Source organism: Condylura cristata, unplaced genomic scaffold, assembly GCF_000260355.1.
Source record: "Condylura cristata isolate star-nosed mole 26May11 unplaced genomic scaffold, ConCri1.0 scaffold00007, whole genome shotgun sequence".
NCBI lineage: Eukaryota > Metazoa > Chordata > Mammalia > Eulipotyphla > Talpidae > Condylura > Condylura cristata.
In genome coordinates, this window is record NW_004567108.1 from 45303994 (window position 1) to 45329157 (window position 25164).

General features: G+C 37.4%; 1 protein-coding gene across 3 annotated transcripts in view; it reads left to right on the forward strand.

Annotated features, from left to right (window-relative positions):
• Positions 1 to 25164, forward strand: part of ELOVL7 (ELOVL fatty acid elongase 7) — a 79761-nt gene that overhangs the window by 44994 nt on the left and 9603 nt on the right. For 2 of the 3 annotated variants that reach the window (XM_012721909.1, XM_012721910.1), the window contains exons 2-7: positions 1700 to 1789; positions 6982 to 7079; positions 13898 to 14088; positions 17295 to 17375; positions 18474 to 18530; positions 20698 to 20803. In XM_012721909.1, the coding sequence (XP_012577363.1) occupies positions 7016 to 7079; positions 13898 to 14088; positions 17295 to 17375; positions 18474 to 18530; positions 20698 to 20803 (499 nt within the window). In that variant the 5' untranslated portion in view covers positions 1700 to 1789; positions 6982 to 7015. The remainder of the gene's footprint in view (positions 1 to 1699; positions 1790 to 6981; positions 7080 to 13897; positions 14089 to 17294; positions 17376 to 18473; positions 18531 to 20697; positions 20804 to 25164) is intronic. The other variant, XM_004678284.2, reaches the window with a different exon arrangement.

A 25164-nucleotide genomic window follows, 5' to 3' on the forward strand; every position in this document is an offset into this window, starting at 1 on the left:
ATTATAGAATGCTGGATTGGGACCAAAGCTGCCCATTGCTCTACTTAAGCTAAAAGGCCCTCTCTTACATCTAGAGTATTAGTGAGCACAATAAATAGCACATTTAGCATTATGCTTAAGGCTTTACAGGAATTGTATTTCCTAGTGTCACTAATACGAGTGATTTCTACTACTCCTTCATTTCTAACAAGTTGTCATGTTAATATATTAATATAGTCAAATAAACATCTAAACTGAAGTTTGTCTGCCTCTTTGCTCAAACTCATGATCATGATTAAGCTGCAGAGCTTAAGCCAAAGAAATGCAATCTGACTCAGTCTGATAGGTCATGCATATAGAGTGTCATATTTTTTCAGAGGCATCTAATTTTAATAAATTCCTCAATTAAGGGGAAAAAAGTTTAAAAACTCAAGATGGGGTAATGGAATGATAATGGAATGGAGGGAATGAGAGATACTTGTTTTCAGGTCCTGCTTGACATGAAAATTACAACTTTAAAAGTTGATTGAAGGGGAGACCTGAGTGTTTTCATATCAAGAGAATGTCACTATGTCATGGTCATTGTTTTGGGGGATGGCAAAACACCCATTTTATTTAAACATACTACATAATTTCATAGAAGTGGTGTAACAAATTATAACCCTATGCTCTCTGTTTATAGATTTATCGTATGTTACCTGTATCATCAAAAAAACTGGCACAAAATAATTGTACAGTGCAAATATATAAAAATCAGTAGAGAGTCTTATATGGTGCTGCAAGCATGTTTAAAACAAAAAAATAAATACTGATTTATCCTGAACACATATCACTAGGACAAGCAGAGGCTCTTAGATGTTTGGACTCAGGCTGGTAGAAGTTTAGTTATTTGGACTGTCACTGCAGGGTCATCTCAGGTCATAGTCGGGCAGACATCATTTCTTTCTAGAGGGCCAACTACTCTTCTCCCTTATTTCACTCTCTTTCTTTCTCCCTGAAGCAATGTGTTTTCCTAAATGACTGTGAATTTTGGGGGGAATGACTGCCACCTTCATTCTCCTCCAGAAATGACAAACCAGAAATTAACCAACCCAGAAAAAATTTCCTTCCCATTGGACTTCTTTTTTTCTATGAGCTAAGGTTTCCCTTACTACTTAAGGTATGTGGAGTGCTCTGTTATTTGCCAAGGAAAGCATCTTTCCTAATAATGCAACATTATTATATGAAAATTAGGAAGTCCTAGTATCTTTGTCATGATCCGTCTTGCTTTCCTAAAAGACCAGGCTTATGTTTTCTTTAATTTACTAAAGCCTAACATGTAACAATGATCTTCTCTTTCACAGATGTTTGAGAACTTCATGTTTATTTTTCCCTTGAAATTAAGATGCTAGTTTCTTTACACCTTAGGTGTATGTGCTGACTCTTCAGATCTGCTCCCAGATTTTACAGCTCTTGCAAGTTGTTTTGAATCACTACAGAAATTTCTGCTAGTATTGATCTCATTTCCTGTTTCTGCTCTTCTTAACCCATGCCTGATCATTAACTGAAGAGTGCCAGTCACTAACTGAATCCTTTGTTAAAAAAAAGTATGCCTATTCTTCAGGTTGTGGAAGTTGTCATGGCTGAGAATGAATTATGTGGCATTAAGGAGAGGTTCCCAAGGTTGGTCCATCAACAGAATCTCCCCACACCTACTAACTGAAGCCAAATTTCTCTCCAGGTAATTCTAATTATCAACCAGCACTGGCAACCACTGATATAAGGATATAAAAAGAGAGGAAAATTGTACTGACCTGATCCCCTAACTAAAGTAAGTGGTTTCAGATCTTACTTGCTAAAATCAACTATATCAGAACAAAATTTTATTTATTTATAGCTTTTTTAAAAATCATCTTTTTAATTGAAGTAACATTGTATTATGAGTGTGAGGTTGCATCATTAAAAAGTAAGCATCTGTCTATATTACATTAAGTTCAACACTAAAAGCTCAAGTCTGTTCTTTACTATACAACTGACCTCTTTTATCTGATTTACCCACTTTATTGCATTTCCCTTCTGGAACAGAGATTTGTCTTATAATCTAAAAGTTTATTTTTGTTTTCCTTAATTCATCCATTTGTTAAGTTTCTCTGTTTACCACATATGAGTGAAATTATATGATGTTTCTTTGTCTGAATTATTTTACTAGGCATCATACCCTCTAGGTCTATCCATGTTGTATGAAATTGTAGAATTTCACTTTTGACAGTTCAGTAATATTTTATTGTGCATATATATACTACATCTTTATCTGTCAGCTTGTTCCAACTCTTTTTCGTTATCCTTTGGGGTGGTAGCGACCTCTTTCAGTCAACTCCCTCTCAGCAAGTTAGAAAAAGCTTATGTAATATCAAGTTAATTGGGAAGAGGCAGCCTTTTGTCCTGATGTCCTCTGTCTAGAGTGCCACCCCCCTAGATAATCCAGAGTCCTATCAGGCCTTTGGCCACTTGTCCCTGTAAGTCTACAGTATTGCTAGGGAAGACTGCATTTTCTGCAGCTCCTCATCTTCCAAGCCTGTGCAGCGTCCTTAGGACCTACTGCTCTTATACAAGGCTGGAACAAAGAAAATTCTCTATGGTTGCTGCAGACACCACCAGTCACATGCTTCAACTCTACCTGGCAACAGAGCCTGACCCCTTGTGCACTCTGTTCCCATAATCCTATCTGGCACCTCGCCAGGGCTTACTTGCCTCCTCTCTGAGATCCACACTAATTGCTTTCCCTTGGACTTTCACCTCCCCAAACCTAGCACTAGTTCTGTGCTAGAAGGCATGGAAACATCAGATCTCTTGTCTGTGCCCTTGAGTTCTTCTGTAATGGATAAGTGCCTAAGGTTTTGTAACTCAAAAGCCAGCCTAAAACTTTGCTTTTGAACTTCTACTATTCTATTTCATTTTTGAGGTAATTTGCAAGGCCTACTTATTAAATGAAGTAGCAAAAAAAAAAAAGTTGGGCATGATAAGGGAAAGTCCAACATCTAAGAATTATCTGGCCTAAAATGTTGATACTGTTAAGATGAATAAATTCTGGGTTTAAACAAACAGTACTCTAGAGACATTACAAGCATTTTACTATACTTAAACGTTTCTGATTACCGGGGCCCTCCCTGGTAGTGCCGCGGGTTAAAGCACAGCACTAACAAGTTAAAGCCACTTCAGCATGAATTCGATTCCTGCCTGCCCTGGAGGTGACCCACATGGTGTGGCAGACCTCTCCTGACCCGCCCGCTGCTCCCCTCATAAATCTTAAAAAAAAAGTTTCTGATTCCCTTCTTCAGCCTCAGTCTTTCTAAATTATAGAAACAGATAAAAGTCACATACCCAGGTCTTTCTATCCAGCACTCAGACCCACAGCCTCTTTGAGGCTGCTAAACTACAAAGAGGCAGAGGGTAGGGGTAAGGGGAACTGGCAACTGTTAGAAAACAGATGGGGAGGGGAATACACAGGAAACACATGGGTTAGTATCTAGGTGGAAGCTTCCCTAGCAGTCTTTGAATCTTTTGAATTCTTATCCTAGGATTTTTAAAACCCCTAAATGGCAACTGGGGAGACTTCATGTGTACCTTGGGTTTATAGAGTTATAACCCCAAAGAGAGACTGGCTGCCATGCTGTCCTGGGGAAGTTCTTTGCAGCCCACAGCTGTGGTCCCACCACCCCATCCCGACCCTCTGCTGAGCTTCACTAATCCTTTCTAATGAATGCAGTTCATGTCTCTCTCTTTTCCATCAAGCTGGCCATGCTCTCTTCCCTTGCTGTATCGTCTGCACTGGAAGGTGTGTCTCCCTTACCAGGTGGCCAATGAGCAATTACTATTTCTATGAAATAGCTTGGTTTACACTGTCCTTCCTTCCTCCCTTGCTGTGCACAAGAAGACAATTTCAAACAACCCTCCCATAGGAGGCCATGACTTTCTACAGGAAAGCCAGCTGTTCGGTTCTTCCTCTGAAGCCTTTACTGCTCCTAGACCCCTTCCCTATGCTGGTGTCTTCTCTTGTTCACTTCATTTGTTGTGTGTCTGAGCAGCACCTGTGATAAGACAGATCTATTTTTACAAGTTTGTTCCCGAAGTCTGATTTTCCAAAGAAAAGAGATCAATGGAGAGCCCAGAACCGCTTGAACGGTCACAGAAATGGAAAACCACAGAGCCCTGACCTGGCCATCGACCAGCTCTAGGAATCCATATGCTGACTCTGCCACTCCTGTCCTCCAGGGACAGTGTCCCTGGCATATTATGTAAGGTTTAGATAGATCTCCACATCTGAGTGTCCACCTGGGTCTAGTTTTCTGAACTCCTGCCAGGTACTTCTTATCACAGTCTTTCACCATCTAAGTGATTCCAGCAGGAAGCACTCCCAGATGAGCCTGCCTTCTGGTTAATGTTGAGGTCGATTTGAGCAGAATGGACAAAGCAATCAGGCCCCTCAGGCACACTCCCTGTGTTCTGGTACAGTAGCTACTTTGTGCTGACAGAAGCATCCTATGCTTTTAAGAGTCTTAGATAAGTTGCCCTGTGAAAAAGGCCTTCTCAGTGCAGCAGGCACATTTCTCACAGTTAAAGTTGATGTTTTACTTTAGGCCTAAAGAAGCTAATCCAGGAAGGTTAAGTCGCTTCTTTACCAAATGACTCAATCACTCAATGACACAAAGAGCAGAATTCATAGGTTGGTACAGGTGCTGGGCAATGAAACACCAGCCCCAGGCCCCCATGAACAAACTCCTGTTTAATCCAGTTACTTATTTCTGTGGCCTTTGGAGGCAGGTTGAGCTCTGACAAGTAGCCATATTTTTTCTTTCCTTATAGCGTTTCCTTCATCTCTGCACCCCTTAATGAAGGAGTAGAGATTTGAATTGGCTAATGTTTTTGACTTTTCAATGTTTCTGCTTCTGAGAACTATGACTTTCTGGCATCTCCATCCTGTACTTTTAGAGTGTTTCAAACCAGTTAAGGTCTCAGTTCTGCTTTTAACTAGAAGATATCTCTGCACCTTCCCCAAATAGAATAAGGTGTTTCCCATCTTTATGTCTAGCAGAAAGTGTCCATATGAAATAATAGTAAAAATGTATGTGTGTGTCATCATTCTGCATATGTACATAGATGTCTATAGAAGTTTCTAGAAGTAGGATTGCTGGGTTAAAAAAAATATGTATTTTTTTTACTGATGCCATATTGCCCTTATTAAGTGTTATACTAATTCACACTATTACCAGAAAGGCATGAACTCCCCACATTCCTGCCAACAGAGTTTATACATTTTTGGGTTTTCATTTAATTTGGTTGATAAAAATGTTGGGACTTTGGTCCATACAATGTTGTATAATTTTGTAGTTTTCTTACTGTGATTAAACTTAATCAGTTTTTCATATAATTAAGAGTCTTTGTTTCATTTTAAATTTAATTTATCCATTTTTTCTTGGCTTACAGTTATTTTTCTTATCAATTTCTAGGAACTCTATGTATAAGAGAGAGTAGCACTTTTTATCTGTGATATGAATTGAACATATTTTTTTCCTGTTTGTCTTAATGGTTTTGTACTTTTTTCTTTTTTATTTTCACATGCCTAATTTTTTAGTTTTCTCATATGTGTGGTATTTTTTTAAGTCAACATCAGAAAGGCCTTTCCCATTCTAGCACTAGAAAGGTATTTTCCCAAGTTTTCATCTCATACTTTCATGATTTTATTTATCTTATATAAATCCTTGGTCTATTTAGAGTTTATACTGACTGGTAGAGTGTTTGAACCCAAACTTTTTTTCAGATGGTTGCCACAGCTGCACCACATATAGTACCTGTTGTACCACCTCAGTGAATGACTGTAGGTAATTCAGTGTCCAGTGAACTGAGATAACAGCTTCGTCATGTGCCAAATGTCTTCAAAATAGGTTGATATTCTGACATGGCTTTATTGTAGAATGCTAGAAGAAGCTTTAAATGTTTCTATGCAAACCTATAAATTTTTTTTTATTCTGTGAAAATATACATCGCCAAAATTTTCCATTTTAGCCATATCTAAGTGTATGGTTCAGTGGCAGTAAGTGCATTTAACTTGTGCAGACATCACCACCATCCCCCTCCCGAACTAGTTCATGGTTTTACTATGTGACTTTGAATCAAATACATCATTTGTTTAATGATATACCATCCATCTGTAAGGTATATGCTGATATCAGAGATGTTAAAATGTATGAAATGTACATCTTAGACTTCATAAAATACAGCTCTTAATTCTCAGAGGTGTCTAGTGTATTTCTAGTTGTTCTAGTCTGTTCTGTGTCTTCTCATGTGCTATTGTCATGATGTTTTAATTATTAAAGATTCAGATTAATAATTAAAGATTCATACCTATTTACATAGGTAATGAGCTTGCTTTTCCTCCCTGGTCTCCTCTATCATAAGGTTTTTTTCCCCTTCATAACTCATCTCTATTCAAATAAATTAGGTAGCTTCTCCTATGCTCATAGTAGGTGTTCTTCCTCTCCCTCCTTTTACCTCTTTTCCCCTTAAATTATAGACTTGCATAGGGAAGACCTTTTTAGGCCTGAAGATCAGTTTTAAGTCTTAAATCAGAGTAGTTTCTTTTAAAGTTTGTGTATCTACTTGACTTTCTTCTTCTCCTGGGTTGCCATGGGAGTTCATTCCTGATCTATCTCGTTCCCATAAGAGAGAAATGCTCCTTTGAAAGCTCTCACAGTCCTTTACTCCTTTTGTATCTCATGTATAGGATGTCATCTCTTTTCAGCAAAGTAAACAGTGTTCTCAATGATGAAGAATCTAAATACTTGCAGCTACATCAGGGTTTAATGTGGTTCACTAATGCATTTATCCAGGATAAAATTTTGTTGTTTTGCCAGTTATTCTTATTAAATTTTTAGCAATTTTAATATTGTATTACTAGAAACTTGGCTTTATTTGCATTTATAGATCACAACTGCACTCCTTTTTGTTTTGTTTGTTTTGCTGAAGAATCCATTGCAAGAGCCACTAAATCCAGTGAAAAATGGCCTTCAGTGATCTTACATCCAGAACTGTGCGTCTTTACGATAATTGGATCAAAGATGCTGGTAAGTAACCAAATTTCCTAATTGAGGCTCATCCTTCCTTTTGATATTAGGTTCCCATATTTAATAAGATTTCATTGAGACATATTGCAATACAACACACTCCATGATAGATACTCCCAAATATTGATTTTTATTACTAATTAACCAAGAGAAAGTGTCAAAGTTTTCATTTCAGATATATACAAAGAGCTACACAGATGTCCATTACAATGTTTATAACAGTGAAAGAGTTTTAATATCCAGTGAAGGGAGTTGGTTAATAAATGATGGTACGTTCTAAGTCAGTAGCTATTAAAAGTGATTCAGTGCACTCAGGCTTGATTCTGTCCTAATGCTCCTAAGGTGAAATGAGCCAACAATGATTCTGGCCCTGATGATTCTTGAAAGGGAGGGGCCACACCTTAGGGCTGAATCAAGAAGGGCTGGGAGTGTTTCCTAGTATAACCCTTGCATGATTCTGAAATGCTTGTCTTTTCCCCCTGTCCATTAAAAAAAAAAAATCAACATCAAGAGAAGAATGTTTAATGACTTGGCAATAAGTTTAAACTATGTTAAATGAAGCAGGTTATAAAACATCACATACATTTATTTTATGAGAGTTTGTAGTTATCATTGTGTGGAGGGGTTATAGGTAATCTCTATTTACTTATCTATGTGTCTCCATACCTTTTTTAAAGATTTATTTTGTTTATTTATGAATACAAAAACTAGAATATAGGTCAGTGATAGAGGGGTGGAGTGAGAAGATTCACCAGAGACAGAGTGGGGAGCAGAACAGGAGAATCTACTAAAATATACTGTTGAGGGGACCAGTGAGTAAGAGAGGATCTGTTGTACCATATGACGAGATAGGAGAGGTCTACTGCACCATGTGGATCAGTTCCCTGGCCCAGGATCAAACTCATGCTGTGCTGGCTGGTGACAGCTTGATAGTGATGATATTTTAACCCCTATGCCATCAAGGAGGCTTTATTTTAATGCTTTTCATCATAGCCAGATCATGTGCCTAAACTCTTGCCATTTGTGATTTTTTTAAATACACTGATTTGTCAGAATATATCATTTGCTGTCCAATTCTTGCTATTTGCCATTCCTAATGCAGGAACCCAAGAGACTCAGGTAATCAATATCCTAATTCAAGAACCAAATAGAGTTCAATAGTAATGAATTTATTACCAGAATTGTTTTTAAATGGACACTTCAGAATTTACTTGCACTTTTATCCATGGATCATCTACTTTTTGTTAGGTATACTTATATTGAAAAGATGAATAACAGTAGGTCAGAAACAGGAATAACAAGGGCTGGAGGTGATAAAGGAATCAGCAAGGAGAACCCTGGGAATTGTATTGCAAATACATAGTTCAGAGAGGATGAGGAGAAGTCAGTAGCTGAAGTTAGGCTAATTTGAAGTCTTTGGGGGCTATGTAGTGAAAAATTCTCCACTATTGGGCATTAACAAGCTGATATTGTACAAATTATTTATCACCTCTGAGTCTTAGTTTCTCTGCAAGCAAGACAGTGATGAGAATAGTACCTATCAGTATCAGATAATATGCATGAAAGTACCCTCTTATCGGGCAGTATCTCAAAACACATGGTGGTAGTATTTATTACAGATGATAAAACATTTTCATTGTAAGATACTTTAGTATAGTATAATGCTTTTTAAAATTGTTTCTTAACTTTCTTTCTCATTGGGATCTTGATAGGTTTACATGTTTTACCTCGAGAATTAACTTAATGAGAATACTATCAGGTATAATAAGAGAATTTTTGCTTTTGCTTAGTGTGGTATTGATCTCCAAGAACCATTAAGTATCATTTCTGGCCATTTTATTCCAGTTTTACTCTGCTTCCCCTGGGAACATCTAAATCCATGATCAAAGGCCAAGAATTTCAAGTGATACTTGGCTTTTTCCCTAATCCTGAGTAGCCTGAGGGAAATTTACTGATATTCGTTGGCTTTATGATTGCTAGAGACATGATTGTTATGCATAGTTATTTCTTGTGGGAATTTCCACAGCTACAGATTTTTTTTCAGTGGTTTGATTAATACATAAACTATAAGAGGATTTAATATGACTCTTGAGATATGAAATATCAAATTTTAAAATGATGGCTATAGTAGCTTTTTGGACTATAGAGAAATGAAGGCATTTTTGATATTTAAAAAGTAACTATCTCATATTTAGATAGTAATAGTAACTTTCAAAGCTTAGTTGTGACTTTTTGTAAGAAGATAAGGTATTAGTAAGATTGCTGTCCTTCTGAATCTTTTCTTTAATACTTGAGAGAGTCGTAGAAGTACATGTTTCCTTTCCCTTTCAGCTTTTCATCTTATTGGTGTAGGGAATTTTAAAGAGTATACTCTTTAAGATAGTAAATGCTACTTAAGAAGAGAACACTCTCTTACAAGGAGTTGGTGGAGAAGCTCATTAATATTCTATGTACATGGCACTTGTACTTCTCTTGTTCTCTCTCTCAAATGAATTATTAGGCTACTAATAAGTGATCACTGGGATGTGGATTCTTCCTTTCTGTCATCTGCTTTCATCTTATCTCTTCTCATGACACTTAAACCCAACACCAGTTCCTAAAACACCCCTTCCCTCATAAGCATTTTGTCTCTGGGAAAACAGCTCATCTTAGCCCCGAACTTCTCGCACTTTGTGGGATCACACATTGAACAGAATTAACTTTTAAATTTCAAACAGCAGCCCCCTCCTCCACCTCCTTATCAAGTCATTATCCACACCTGACTTGTAGATGTCTTACTTGGGGACCCACTACCTCACAGGGACATGGGCTCCCTGCTCAGAAAGGTGGAACTGTTGCCAAGAGAGAAAGCAGGAAAAACGAGCCACTGGCAGAGTCAGAAGCATCCCATCAAAGCTTCTGAGTTGTATTTATTTGTTCAAGAACTTATTTCAGCTGAGTATCTGAGTAGAGTTGTATATTTGGAAAGTGAATTTGACATTGCATGGAAGACAGGCTGTAGCTGAGTGGACCCCATCTGGGACATCTGCACCTGGGAGAGATGCTGAGGACCCGCATGTAGGTGACAGCAGCCCACCACTGCTGGTGTTTAACACAGGCAGCTCATCACTCTCACCTCCGCAACATTTTTCAAAATGTGTTTGGTGGGGATCTAAAACGTAGGATTTGGATTCAGCTGGATCAGAGTCAATATTTGTCCATTTGATTTTTAAATACCGCAGAGGTGACTTTGCTTTGCTGATATAATTGAGGCCTGAGCAGTAGCAATAGCACCCACTGGGTGCCTACTGGGTGCTTAGGCTGTGCTGACCTGCCAACATACCATTACTAAATCCTCTATGGAAACTTGCTGTCTTATGTCTAATTCATAGGGGAAGGAATGAAGCACAGTACAGTTAAGGCCCAAGGTCACATATTAGTCAGTAGGCCAACCAGGATCTGCGCCCAGCCTGACAGACTCTAGAACTTCTCTGAACTAGGATTTAAAAAGCATGATGTTTGTTTTAGTGTTTACTTAAAAATAAAATAAAAGTAAATTAATCTGCTTTGCCCAAATATATAATTTTTAAAAGATTTTTAAAGCTTGAAAGTCACCCACAATTTTTTAAAAGTGTGTTCTTAAAACGTTAAATTGCAGGAAAAAAAATTGTTTTAAAATTATTTCCTTCTGGTTCCTGCACTGGCTCAGCATGTTTTTTCTCATTTGTTTTCTTTCTGTTGCTACCAGCAGGAGCCCAGAAAGGTGATGTCATTTGATTTTTCTCTTTTTTTGCCCCTGGTTGAGTCAATGACAGAGTAAAAAACATATATTTCTACCTGAGGAATTTCTTTACTGGCATTTACAGAAAATCTAGTTTTCAATTATATACATGGTATCTGTTAATCACAGGAATATTTAAAGAGCTTGTAAAGAAAAATTAAAGTTATACTGTCACTTTTAAAGGTAATTCAGAGGGTATCTTTTGCTATTGGTTTTAAGTGACTTAAATTCATTGGAGATAAAATAAAAGCACATTAATATGGCTTATGATGTTCATGTATTTAAGCTTTGAATGACCCACTGACAGAAGTCCAGCAAAGTTTGATCAGTTCTAATTCACTACCTTGGTCTCAGATTGTCTGTCAATTTGTTACCGAGGCCTCTGTGTGTGTGTGTGGAGTGGGGGCATGGTGGGGTGGAGGAAGGCCTGTTTTAGTTGTACTTGGCTCCAAAATATCCTGCATAACTTGCCATTATTTAAGCAGGCAAGGGGAACTAACGGAAGCAGTGAGGTCTTTCATGTGTTCTCAGATAGCTGATTTCGTAGCTTTTCCTGAGTTAAAAACTGTGACAAATCTTAATATGAGAAAAACTTTTTAAATTTTAAGAACTTTGTGTTTTTTATGAATGTCTGTCAGCAAACTTCTGCTGGGTTTTTATTTTGTGCATGATACTTTATTAAAGTTGTTCCTGCTAAGAGCATCAATGACTTCCTTTTGTTAAATTCAGTGCTACTTTTCCGTCCACATTTTTCTTTTGCTCTCTGACACAGATGGTACTTTTGACTCCTTCGTCAAACCCACTTTAACCCTGGGTGCTGCGTATCTCAGGTGGATGTTTTCCTTTTACCTCTCTGGCCATTCCCTCTCAGTCTTTTTTACAGTTTCTCTGTTTTTACTCCTCCTTTGAATCTCAGCTCTCAAGAGTCTGACATTGGCCACTTAGTTTCTTTACTGTACCCACTGTCCCTAAGCCAGTTTCACCACTTTTATTTTTCATCTTTTATGAGTTGATAACTTCCAAATGAACATCTACAGATACTTTCCAGACCTGAATATCTAGGTGCCTATGGGGGCGGGGGGGGGTCTTCACATGAATGTTTTATAGACATCTCAAATGTAAGATGCTCTAAAACCTAAGCCATGTCTCCCTGACAATCTTGCATCATCTTGTATTTCTAGTCTTAGTTATAGCATCATTATAAACAAAAGATCCCAGTGTTTTTCCCAACTTCCACCTGTTTCTCATTCCTTCTGTTTAACCATTTACAAAATTCTGTATTTTCTACCTTCTTGCTATATCTCAGAAACCTATCATTACCTAATTTTTAATGTTTCAATTTATACATGTATATGAATGAAGAGCTATTTTTCCCAAATTGTGTTTCACAGATTGTGGGTTCCAGAAAGTGTTAAGTTGCATTCTACCAGAAAATCAATGTTTGTGGCCAAATAAGTTTGAAAAACACTGAAGACTACCAGTTCCCATCTTGGCAATTTGTTATGAATATGAATGACAGAAAACCTATAGAAAAGTAATTTGTTTAACCTCCATTCCCAGGAGTCTTCTCCACATTTTATTTATTGTTTGTTTGCTTTGTAGAAAGAATTTAAATATACTGTTCTCGTTACATACTTGTGAGGGACATACTTTTTCTCCCTCGTAGTTTTCTTATCAACATTTATTGAATAAGCTCTCCCTCTCCTGCTTGTTCATGGGACTTCTTTTATCATACATTAAAGTCCTAAAAATATTGTGTATCTGCTTTAGAGATGCCTTTTGACACATTTATTTTTTTTAAGAGAGGGCATGTGTTGGTATTTTTGAAGGAAGCCCACTTACGTGCAGGATAAATCATCTTTATTAGCTACAGCCAGGTCTTTATACATCTGAGTGTCTAATTTGAGCTCCTATGCAACATCACTAGTGGTTTAAATGCGCAAGGACTCGTTTCAAATTGATAAAAGTGATGGTAGTTAGCAATCTCAATTTTGAATCAGATGCACTTGAAGACTTGACTATACTTATTTACCTTAATAAAGTTCTGACTTCATGAAGCGATTAAATAAAATTATGCCTGAACCACTTACGAATATATAATTCATCACATTTCATCTTCAGTTGCAATTTTCAATTGCTCCGTTTCTCTTGACTTGGAACTGGCAGTGATCAGGTGAACTTTTTACATAGTTGTAAGGCTAATAATACATTTTTTTTGCTAAAAATATCAGGTTGATTAGGCATCATTTTGGACACTTGGAATCCATACTTTAGTTACTTAGGTAATGCTAAGACTCCTTTTTTTTTAAATTCCTTTTTTTTATTACAAAAGTTTATTTTTACTTCATTTTCTACATTTTTTTTTCCATCTCAATTGTAATCCCCGCGGGTTTCCCATCGCTAAGACTCCTTTTAATTTATGATTCTGTGATCCATTCTGTGGAAATGAAGTATATGGGAAAGAAGAAAGTTATGAAACAGTAAGCATGAACATATTTCTGCATATAAAAAAATAGTTGGAGAAACTTGAAAATGTCTCCACTAGTATAGGCAGATGTAGAACATTACTGGGTATTGTCTGCCTTCCAGATCCCCTCTACACCATTATGATTACAGCCACAGGCTTACTCCACCGCCCTCTGGTTTCTTGGTGGGTTCAGCCAATGGTGAGCCCCAGGAGATTGGAGAGGGAGAGGAGAGTGGTGGTGGGGTGTCAATTCCCCTAACTGCTTACCTGCAGAATTTTCTTGAACTGGTTATAACCTTCAAATGAAGGCTGCAGCCTCTCTGCATGGCTGTTTCTCCATCTGATTCCATCCTGTTAACTGGTAACCACTACCCCCCTTTTCCCTTTGCTTTCAGATGGTAACTCTCTGTTACCACCACTATTCTGGTGATTTCCCTCCCCCTTTCCCAAAGATACTAGTGATCCTCATTCACATAGTTCACTGTTCAATGTCAGGAGCTAGGTGCTTGTTTAAGGAAATGTTGGTTGCTGTCAGTTATCTCTTGGCTAGGTGGATGTGCACTTATATCTTGTTATTGTTTTTTCTCTTAGATCCAAGAGTTGAGAACTGGTTTCTCATGTCCTCGCCACTGCCACAAACCATCATCCTGGGACTCTATGTATATTTTGTCACTTCCCTAGGACCAAAGCTTATGGAGAATCGAAAGCCCTTTGAACTCAAGAAAGCGATGATAACGTACAATTTTTTCATAGTACTCTTTTCTGTGTATATGTGTTATGAGGCAAGTGTCTTCAATATTCCTAATGGGAATTTTGCCTGTTTATCTGTCTCCTATAATATCTAAAGAGTAACTCTTTATGAATTAAACAGTTATAGATGCTTAGCTCATGAGAGCAGGTATTTCCCAAAGAAATTATATGTAAAGACCACATACTGAACTCTTTAGAAGATATCAGTTAGGGACTCTCAACCTCACATGTTGTGAAAAAAAAGTAACATTAAGACTTGCCCATAGTTAATCTATGTGCCTAGGAATGAATCCATAAATGTTAGTTTTGAGGAAACTCTTACTCAGAGAAACTAAATAACTTACTCAAGGGAACATCACCAGTTAGTGAAGGACTGATATTTGGACCTAGGTCTCTCTGACATGAAAATTCACTCTGTAACAAGTTGTTAACATCATGGTGGAGAACACTAGTTTCTGCAAGCTTTGATGAGCAATAAGATGGTGGACTATTTTGGTTTGGTTTTAGCTGGATGTTGGGAGGACAGAGAACTTAAACTTATACTAAGGAGTAGATGAAAGAGACTGTCACTTAGTTGTCAGTAAACAAGATGGCTAACTTCCAGGGCCCCAAAATAAACTCCTGAATTTTCTCTACCCCTCTTCCCCACGCTGTTATTAACATGCCTCTGCCACCCTCGCTTATAAGTGTTTTTTTGAGATTTCTTGCTTTTCTTTTAATCCTGGCTGGTTTCTGCATCCTCTACTTCTCTTTCTTGCTACTTAATTCCTCTGTACTGTAGCCTATGCTTCCTCATAACTGGGTACCTAGCTTGGCCCCTCTGACTTCCTGACACCACAGCTTCTGCACATAATCCTTCCAACCTGGGTCTGGCCAGGTACCCACCCAATCAAGTCACCTTAAATATTCTTTGGCTTCACTCCTTACAGGTATCCTGAAGTCTGGACTTACTTTTCTTCTACTTTATTTATAAAATTACCAATGGATCATGCTTATTCTCCTTTCTGGAGTATAACTACTGAAAGGAAAGGAGTCATTGAAATGTTTTCAGAGAAAGGCTGAGGACTACACTAGTGAGAAGAAAAGACCCAGAAGCCAGGAGACCAGGGGCTAGTTAGTCCTAATGATGCTAGTAACCAGGTACCTGATGTTGAGGAAATCATTTAATCTTACTGGGTCTCGGTGAGGATGGGACCAAGTTGTCTCTTGGGTCCCTTCATGCTCTGCTGTTGTTAAGTACTGTGCCATGTCACTAATTGTAGTATCCTTGAGTACATTTCTTAAGTTCAGAAGGAATCCAATTATAACCAGTTAGTTTTGATTCCTATTTTAGCAATTACAATGTAAAAGGAGATTAGAAATTTGAGAATTCTGTGTTAGTTGAGTTGTTTATATGCCACTTTTTAAGGTTTATTACCTTGTCACATACCAGTTATTATGCTTTCTTCCTTATGGCCTGAAATACAGACATGTACATCAGTTGCTCCACAGGTCAATTGAAACTTAACATACTAAACTTACTATCAGGAAAGCATTAAGTTCCACTCTCTTTGTAAACAAAGACAGTCAAAGAACATGTCCTCTGCAGCACACATCTGAACTCATGGTTCATTGGGTGCAGCAGAATTTTATTTGGTATACAGCTCTATGAGGGGAACTCAGGTACCCATGAGCAAGGTGAAAGTACTTAAGACTCAAGGATCCAACCTGCTTTATTTTGTAGTGATAATTTGAATGTGTTAGTTACGTGTTGCCAGGCTGACAGCATAGTGAAGACCCCACAGAAGCGGCCAAGTCACACTGCTTCTCCTTAGCTCAAGTAGAGAATCAGTTATCCCAGGTTAAGTATGTGGTCTTTGAGTGTTACTTGCATCAGTCAGAAGTGAGTCTGAGCTCCAGAGAATATGAGGATACTCACTGACAGATCAGGATTTTATAAAATAGAATAATCATTCCTGTACCATTTGAGCAAACTTTTGGACTTGCTTTGTTGTAAGATGGCTTTCTCCCTCCTAAAATATGTCTCATTCTTCCCCAATCTCATGCTTTCAATATTTCATAACATACTAACAGTGTGATTAAATTATCTTATGACTCAAGGTAGGAGGTCATTTCAGAAAAGGAAGATATGTTTTTAAATTCCTTGGTCTACAGTTGTTCTCCTTTGTTTCTTTTCACCATTAAAACAATCTGATAAGGTCTCATAAACCTTTGCTTTATGAGAAGCTGGTTTATTATAAAAAAAATGATCATTTTAGCTTTAATAGTAATGAAAAATAGAAATTTAGAACATCCTTCAGTGACAGAAAACAGTATCATACTGAGGAAGAAGACATTCTAGCTAAGATATTGGCACTTTTGGCAATATTAGAACTAATCATACTATCATAACCCTAGATTAAATCAAACATTTAATATTTGATTTACTTTAGAATCAGAGCCCTAGTTTTTCAATTTCAGATACTGTTTTAAAAGAAGATCTACCATCATACTGAAAGAATGTCAACATAGTCTTTGAATTACAGTTTGAACTTAATCACAATAGGCCTTTTCTTTTTACCACTAGCCTAAGGTCACTTTGTGGGTGTGTTGGAATTAAGGCCTGCCAGATTACACTCTTATTGTTAACATTTTCCTCTGTTACTTGTCATTTGAATCCAAAGCAAAACTAATATCTGGGTCTTGTATTTGGTCAATCTTGATTTTAAGAGCCATGGAATGTTACTTCATGTTATACCCATCTACCAAGGACAAAATAAAACCAATTGTATGAGTAGGTTGAGGAGTTTTTGTTTGCCTATTTTTTTACTGATTAACTGGGGAGATTGGAAATTACCATAAAAGACTGATTCAGACTCAGTTATCTCCTTAGAAACCACAAACATAAGCATAGCATATTTGGATGTACATAAGATAAACCAATGATCCTTTTTCTGCACTGGCAGATGGCATTCACTTGCACTACTTTCTATTTAAAAATGCAAAACACATCCAGTATTTGTGCTCTACTTATATTAGAATAAACATCCAAAGAAATGGACATCTTATTTTTAAAAAATGGATGAATTCTCATTGCTTTAATATCAAGGAAATTCCTAGTTTGTAATTACTTTAATCCACCTTTCCTTCTGTGCTGACTGCTGATTCAGCTAAGAATGAAGAGACTTTATCAAAACTATCTTTGTTGTAGTTGTTGAACAAATACTTCCTTCTTTAATATGCATGTACTCTCTTGCAGTTTGTGATGTCTGGCTGGGGTACAGGTTATTCATTTCGATGTGAAATTGTTGACTATTCACAGTCACCTACAGCTGTGAGGGTAAGTATCCCTTTGGAAAAACTCAAACCTCAAAATTACTAGTAAAACTTTTAGACTCTGTAATACTGACTGGGGATTCAGAATGAGAAATGACTAACTTAGCAGTTTATATGTGTTGAGAGAGAAAAACTAAAAATTACCAGAAAGAAAGAAAATCAGGTGTGTAGTTTTTATAAAATAAAAATTGATTGGGCCCTTCCTGGTGGTGCATGGGTTAAAGTACAGCACTATGAAGCTATCTGCAGCCACTGTACACCAGTTTGATCTACGGCCAGGAAGGTGACCCGCATTGCAGGGCAGACTTTTCCTGACCACTTCTGACCCAAGCCTCTGCTGATCCACCCGCGGCTCCTCTCAGCAGTATATTTCAGTACAGCCACCTATTATGCTCCTCACTCCGTCTCTGGTGAATACTCTCACACACCCCCTCCCCCCCGTACCTCTGGCCTCTGCCCCAGTTCTTGTATGCATAAAGAAAGCTTTTTTAAAAATGGTGCTATTCTTTCTGAATTTAAAAATAAATTTCTACCTGATTCCTCAAAAAATTAAAGGTAGAATTACTATATGATTCAGTAATTCCACTGCTGGGTATCGAGCAGTGGAAAGAATCGAAAGTAGGTACTCAAAGAGATACTTATATACTACTGTTCATAGCAGCATTATTCATAATAGTCAGAAAGTGAAGGTGACTCGAATGTCCACCGATAAATAAATGGATTTAAAAAAATGTCTTTTAATACATACAGTGAAATATTATTCAACTTTAGCACGGAAGGAAATTCTGATACAGGCTACATATCCGAGGCCACCTGGCAGTACTCTGGATAGTCAAATTCACTCAAAATGGTAGTTGTCAAAAGCTGGGGGGACAGGAGATGAATGATTATTTAATCAATAGTCTCAGTTTTATAAGATGAAAAGTTCTTTGGGTGGATGGTAGTGATGGTTGCTCAAAAATATAATGCCCTTAGTACGCCCAAACTGTACACTTTATAATAGTTAAGTTGGTAAATTTTAAGTGATATGTATTTTGCGAAAATTTTAAAAAAGAAAATTTTCTTTCATAAAAAAATAATTCACATCTGTGTGTTTCTGCAGATGGCACGCACCTGCTGGCTTTATTACTTCTCCAAATTTATTGAGCTATTAGATACTGTGAGTATGTGGTCACTATACTTGGTAAATGTTTGATGTCTCAATGGTGTTGAGATCTCATTAGTGTTCAGATGTCTGATAACTTCTGTCATCTCTCCTCAGGCAGACCTACTATCTTATACCTTATATTATCAATAGTTTTAGAGAATGCAGAGGATAAACTTATTTTTCAGTCTTTTGCAAACTCAAAAGCTTTTCTTATATATCTACCACCTGATTAAGATAAGCATGTAACTGTCACCTACACCATAAAACTGCATGTTTATGGCAGTTGTTCTGTGATGCAAATTCAGGAAGCAAAGAGCAGAGAACATTTTGAAAGAACATTTGGTTCTGTATACCAAAGCACTCCTTTGAGAGGAGAAATACTTCAAAATTCAAATTCATATATTTCATTAGGATTTACATTACTTCTGGAGTATTGGCAATTTGGATAATATCAGAGCCATCTCAGCTGCTTTTATGAAGTCTGTGCTTACTGTGTCCTCTCTTGCTGAAGATCAACTCTGAGATTGGGTGACTGAGTCTTTAGGGAAGCATGATTCAGGGTTCATGATGAGAAGAGAAAGATGTGTGCCTCTGGTACCAGAATTGCTTAGGAAAATTCACTGCTGTATGCTCATTGTATCTTTATGGCATATGAATCTTAGTTATCTGGGATCAGTTCTGAGACTAAAAATTGTGCTTTTGCTCCAAAATACATACCACTACATTTCCCAACATGCTTCACCTCCTCAACTGACTATACAATGTTAGAATTGCAAAGGACTGTAGTGAGCGTAAATCTAAGTAGTCACATTTTAGTTCACATTTTAGTACAGATGTCTACACCATCTCCAGAGTCTCTGATGCAGTAGGTCTTCAGTGGGTCTTAAGATTTGCATTTCTAGGATGTTCTTAGGTGATATTATTGCTGTTGCTCCAGGTCCCACACTTTGAGAACTCCTGATGTAATCTAGAGGTACTCAGAACTCATAACACAGTAGTATTAATTGCACTAGTGGGGAAAACCTGGGCCTCCTCCAGAGATTTTGTGCCAGATGGCCTGGTAGAGATGAGGCGTGGCTATTTGGACATTGTAATTGCAGCCAGGGTTGAGAACTACGGATCCAGTCGAGAACCACAGACCAGTCTGGAAATAAGTTGAAGATAGGAAGTTGTTACTTACTTAGAGGAATGCTGTTACTGATGGGAGCTAGACCCCAGATTGTTGGTTTATGGCTTTTTCTATTATACCATACTCCTCTCTTCCATGTGCATGAGCCAGTGAATTTTGGCTTCATTGTTTCTGCTTTGCATGTGCTCAGTTCCAGCTTCGTAGGGGAACTTTTGCTGCCTCTGTGTCCTACTCTCAATTACTTTTTAAAAAAAACTCCTATGAATACTGCCATTTCTGTTTCTCTATTTAAACACAAATTGAGAAATCTTTCTCTTCCATGATATATTTCTACATTTTACATCTTTTCTTTTTTTAACACTTAATTCTGATATTGAGTATTGCTTTGAAAATTTTTTTCCCATACAGCATTCACATTCACTCCTGTTTGTAAAGTTTATAAAAACTACTGGATGCTTTCAGTCTGGATGTTTCCTTCATTGCCCTTCTCATTTTTAGAAAATTTTGCTTGCTTTTCCATCCCAAATAAACTCTCCAAGTGTTCCCCTTTCACCTTTTTTTTAAATAATAATTTGCTAACTTTTGATTTGTTGCAAGTTCTCTTTCAGTTGGCTCATCCCTTACCAAAACTGGGAGGTGTGTTAGAAAGCAGGGTGGAATCATTCTGCCCAGAGACTCTTCTGCTTTCCCAGAGACTTGAAAACCCACTTGGATATTTTTTTACCAGTAGCCTTTCTTTGAATGACGTTCGGCCATATCCTTTAATTTTTAAGTCTGCATATCTTTAATTTTTAAGCCTGCATAAAATTTCTTTTCACATTTTGATTGATTCTCCCATGACTAAGCCTCATTCCTAATATCTTTAACCAGCTTGATTTTTGAGCCATCCCTTGGAGAATCAGCTGCTTCAGAGCATTCTATAAGGCAACCCTTTCAAAGCACATGATGATGTGAAATAGTTTGCACTTTACCAATATAATTGTAATACTAGAAATACTAGATAAATTAATATGATTATATATGAACTTGATTTTCTTTAAATTATTTCAGATCTTTTTTGTTCTACGTAAGAAAAATAGCCAAGTGACTTTCCTGCATGTCTTCCATCATACCATCATGCCATGGACCTGGTGGTTTGGAGTCAAATTTGCTGCAGGTAGCCAAGGGAGAGCTGGGATCATGTTTTATCAATGATGACCTTTCTGTTTCTTATAAACACAAGTTGTATCCTTAAATGTGAGTTTAAAAAGTCAGAACTTCTGACTTTCTTATTACCTGACGCATCAGCGTGGGACTCTTAGCCAGCTCCCTCTGCCAGAGTCTTCTACATGTACGCTGATGTTTGGATTTTAATCTACTCCCAAAAAGTTCTATTAAATGTCTTTAAATAACAAACAACAACAACAACAAAATAAATGAAATGATAAAAGCGTTGGATAAATAAATAGTCATTTTGGAAAATGACTAGGTATATTTTCTTTAAGTTAATTTCCTCTAGAGGAAGTTAGGGTGTTTTTCTCAAATTCCATGCCTTCTTTCCTTTCAAATTGGCAATAAGTAATTCACACCCTAACTCCTAGCAACTCTTTCAAGATTTGTCAAATTATAGTTGGCTGAACTTTTCTGGACATCCCAGCATATTAAAGGATGTTTTGATATTTTAGGTAAAAGGTAGTTTAAATCAAAAGCCTGGGAAACAGGGTCTTTTCTTTGGTTTTAGTTTTATGCTTCTGAACATCTAGAATTGGGGAAATGGGCATTAAGAAATTTTGCTAGTCATAAAGCTATAAAAAAGTGGTATACCCAAGGACATACTCTTATTTATTTATTTTCTTACATCTTTGTTAGTTTTGGACCGTATTTGATTTCTCCCCTCTGGTGTAGTCCCGGTAGTTCTCCCACCACGTCACCCACCCCAAGGACATGTTCTTATCAGCAAGTTAGTTGGGGGATTTAATTATAAGCTAGCTTCTGACCTTTAAGAAGTTGCTAAGTGGAACTATGGCCCATATTAGACAAAGCTTTATAATTTCTGTGGGTAATTCACCTCTGTTTGGCATTCTGACCCGGTAAGACTAAAAGAAAAGAAGAACCACAACTGAGGGACTCTTGCTTAAGCATTAGACTCTGCAGGCAGGGGAAAACCTCCATTATGAGAGCATAGGCAGCAGAAAGAGGGTGCCAGGATCTGCACGAGTCCAAGGTCTGTCCCTACAGGAGCCCACAGTCATTGGATTTAATAGTATGTAATCTCTCCATGTCCAAAAGGGGGCATTTATTTGTTAAAGACTTTGAAAGTAAATACAGCTATATTTTCCTTATCACTTAAGTTAACATAAAATGGTAACTTATATGATAACAAGAGTCTCATTTGTGTCCACTCCACAAATCAAGGTTAGCTATATAATTTTAGCTCCACTATTTTACTGTACTTTTTATGTTTTTTATTTTCCTTCAATTGGACATTGTGCCTCTAAGTGGGCTTGCTAGTGCTATGTATTGATACCTTGTGTTGATGAAAAATTGGAAAATTCCTAAACATCCACGAATAAAATGGTCATGATTTCGTGTGTGTATGTAATTGTGAAATACAAATGTTGTTAAGAAGTATTTAGTTCCTCTTCACTGTTAAGCAACTTGACATCTATATTATCAGAAATGATGACTATTCTATCTTTAAACATGCTAAAAGTAGTGCTGTCATACAGCCTTAGCCTTTATGCAAATTTTTTTTCCATGAGATTAGAGTACTATAGAATAACACTGAAAAATAAATAGAAACAGTAAAAACATTGGAAGCCAATTCCCCAAAATTTAGAGATTCAGAGACTTTGACACAAAGTTGTTTTCCACTCCTTCACAATTTTCTGTACTTTCTGATGTTTCATATTGAATATGTTTGCTGTACAATAAGAACAAAAATGTGTATTTGAAGAATCGAGTTGCACATTTTTCTGATGTCTACTTTTTAGTGCATTTAGAGTCTAGCTTGCAAGGTTTTCAATAATGAAAAATTTAATGTTATGATAATGCCTTCATTTTTCAATGTTACCTTAGTTTTGGACTTTTGAGCAGCTTGCGGTGGTGTTTTTATCTGTACTTAAACCCCACCTCCATGTCCCACCATTTTACAAAATGTAAATAGAAGAAAATAACAACATCTCTCTCAAGTGTACCATGAGTTGGCATTTCTGTTAAGTCTCATGTGTAGAATCTGGCGTACACGTGTACAGTCTACCTGATCTCTACCGTCACAAATGCAGCAAGAAGGGCACAGGTGTCTAGAAATGCGTTTTGGTGTTGGCTTCTATTCCTACATTGGAACTGTCCATTTTGAACTGCTTTGCAAAAGCTGGAGCATAACTGATCTCTATCTAGCATTTAATTTCCTGTTTGCCTGTAGTACTCCTCTGTGGATAATAGCAATCCAGCTTTTCTTTTGAAAAAGGAAATGTTGTTGTGGCAGATTTTTACATTAATAATGCATAACTCCCTTCTAGAGATAGAGAGAATTGTGATAATTACCCAGGTGATTCCTTTATTTTTTCCAAACCAAAGGGGCAAAGTATGGTGGTACTAATTATAATTCATTTTGAAATATTTGCTTTTTCAGACCTGTTATCATAAAAGAGAAAGCAAACTTAGAAAAGCTTTATTAGAAAGTTTACCAAAGGGGATATGAAAAGCATTATTCATTAAAATGTGATTGGTCTGTGAACATTAAAATAACTTATCTGAAAGTAATCATAAAAATAATAAGCAAGTCATTTCTATTTGATAGCTTATTTTAATCAGTAACCCTTACCAGACCCTCCTAGCTAATTCCTGTCCATTGGTTCCTTGTTTCAGTGTAAATCAACCATATATCTAAACGGTGCGCGTTTCTGAGTGGAAAATAAAAATTCTTCTACCAAAGAAGGAAGAGGTATCTTAGAGGAAAAGGCTGTGATATAGCTCGGCAACATGTGGACTATAAAACAACAAAATAGTCAGATAAAAGACAAGCTGAAAAAATAAGCCTTGATAGCTGACTACAGAACTGAGACATAAGGGGGGAGAAGGGCTGGAGGAGGAGGGAGGCACAATGGTCTGTGGTGCAGAGTATGGGCAAGGTGGTGGTGGGTACACTGTGGTGGTAATACCTGATGGGGATACCCCAGTGTTACCGCAGTTAAAAATGAACTCATTAATTATTTTTTAAAAACTGAAATAGTTTCGGCCCTCCCTGGTGGCGCAGCGGGTTAAAGCACAGCACTGAGAAGCTAAAGCCACTTCTGCATGAGTTCGATTCCCGCCTGCCCCGGAGGTGACCACATGGCGTGGCAGACCTCTCCTGACCCGCCCGCTGTTCCCCTCAGCAGTGTACTTCGTAGATCTGCCTGTTCTGCTCCCCACTCTGTCTCTGGTGAAGCCTCTCGCCACCCCTGAGCCTCTGGCCTGTACCCCAGTTCTGTATGAACAAATAAATAAATCTTTAAAAAAAAAACAAAACTGAAATAGTTTCCTGGGCCCTCCCTGGTGGCGCAGCGGGTTAAAGCACAGCACCAAGAAGCTTAAGCCACTTCCACATGAGTTCGATCCCTGCCTGCCCCGGAGGAGATTCACATGGCACGGCAGACCTCTCCTGACCCCTCGCTGCTCCCCTCAGCAGTGTACTTCCTCGATCTGCCTGTTCTGCTCCCCGCTCTGTCTCTGGTGAATCCTCTCACCCTCCGCATCTCTGGCCTGTACCCCAGTTCTGTATGAATAAATAAATAAATCTTTAAAAAAAAACTGAAATAGTTTCCTAATTGTGAGACACATGTGGAATTGAGCAGTATCTGACTTGTACCCAAATTAAGCAGCTTGTTTCCTAACTATAAAAAAAAGTATTCTATTTTTAAATTACCCTGGAAACCTGTGTTCATACCACTGCCATTTATTTATTGTAGCTTCTCTGGGAAATTAGACTACTTCAAATGTAAATAAAGTTTTTAATAAGCTTCATTAACTCAGTTTCTTCTGACTTGAAGTTTGTGATATTTAAAGATTGGCTGTAGGTTGATTTACACTGTTCAGGAGAGGAAAGTTTATGAAGAATAAGTAGTACAGCATTAATGAGACTTTGAGGGGAATATTTAAAGTACCTGAAAATAATTATTTAAAACAGATTACTTTAAGGGAATACTTTAGTAGTGGTAGTACCTTGAAGTATTTAGAATTGCTGGAATTATGAACGATCATTAAAACGTTATTAGTGTCACTATGTAACAACATTTGTTTATTATACAGCCTTATTTATTTTGGCACAATATAGCATTTCTTCTCTCAGGTGCAGTCATCATAGTTTTCTCACCTCCAAAGTACCACAGTCTTCCACCATACTCCACTGTCCTCTCTCTTCCTGTCTGTTCTATACACTCCCTCCTCTTCTTCTCTCCCTGAATGTCTCAGATATAGTGTGCTTTCAAGGGTCAGTTAGTCTTTTTCTGATTCTTTGTTTGGTTTCTCTAGACTCCACATACAAGTAAAAAATAT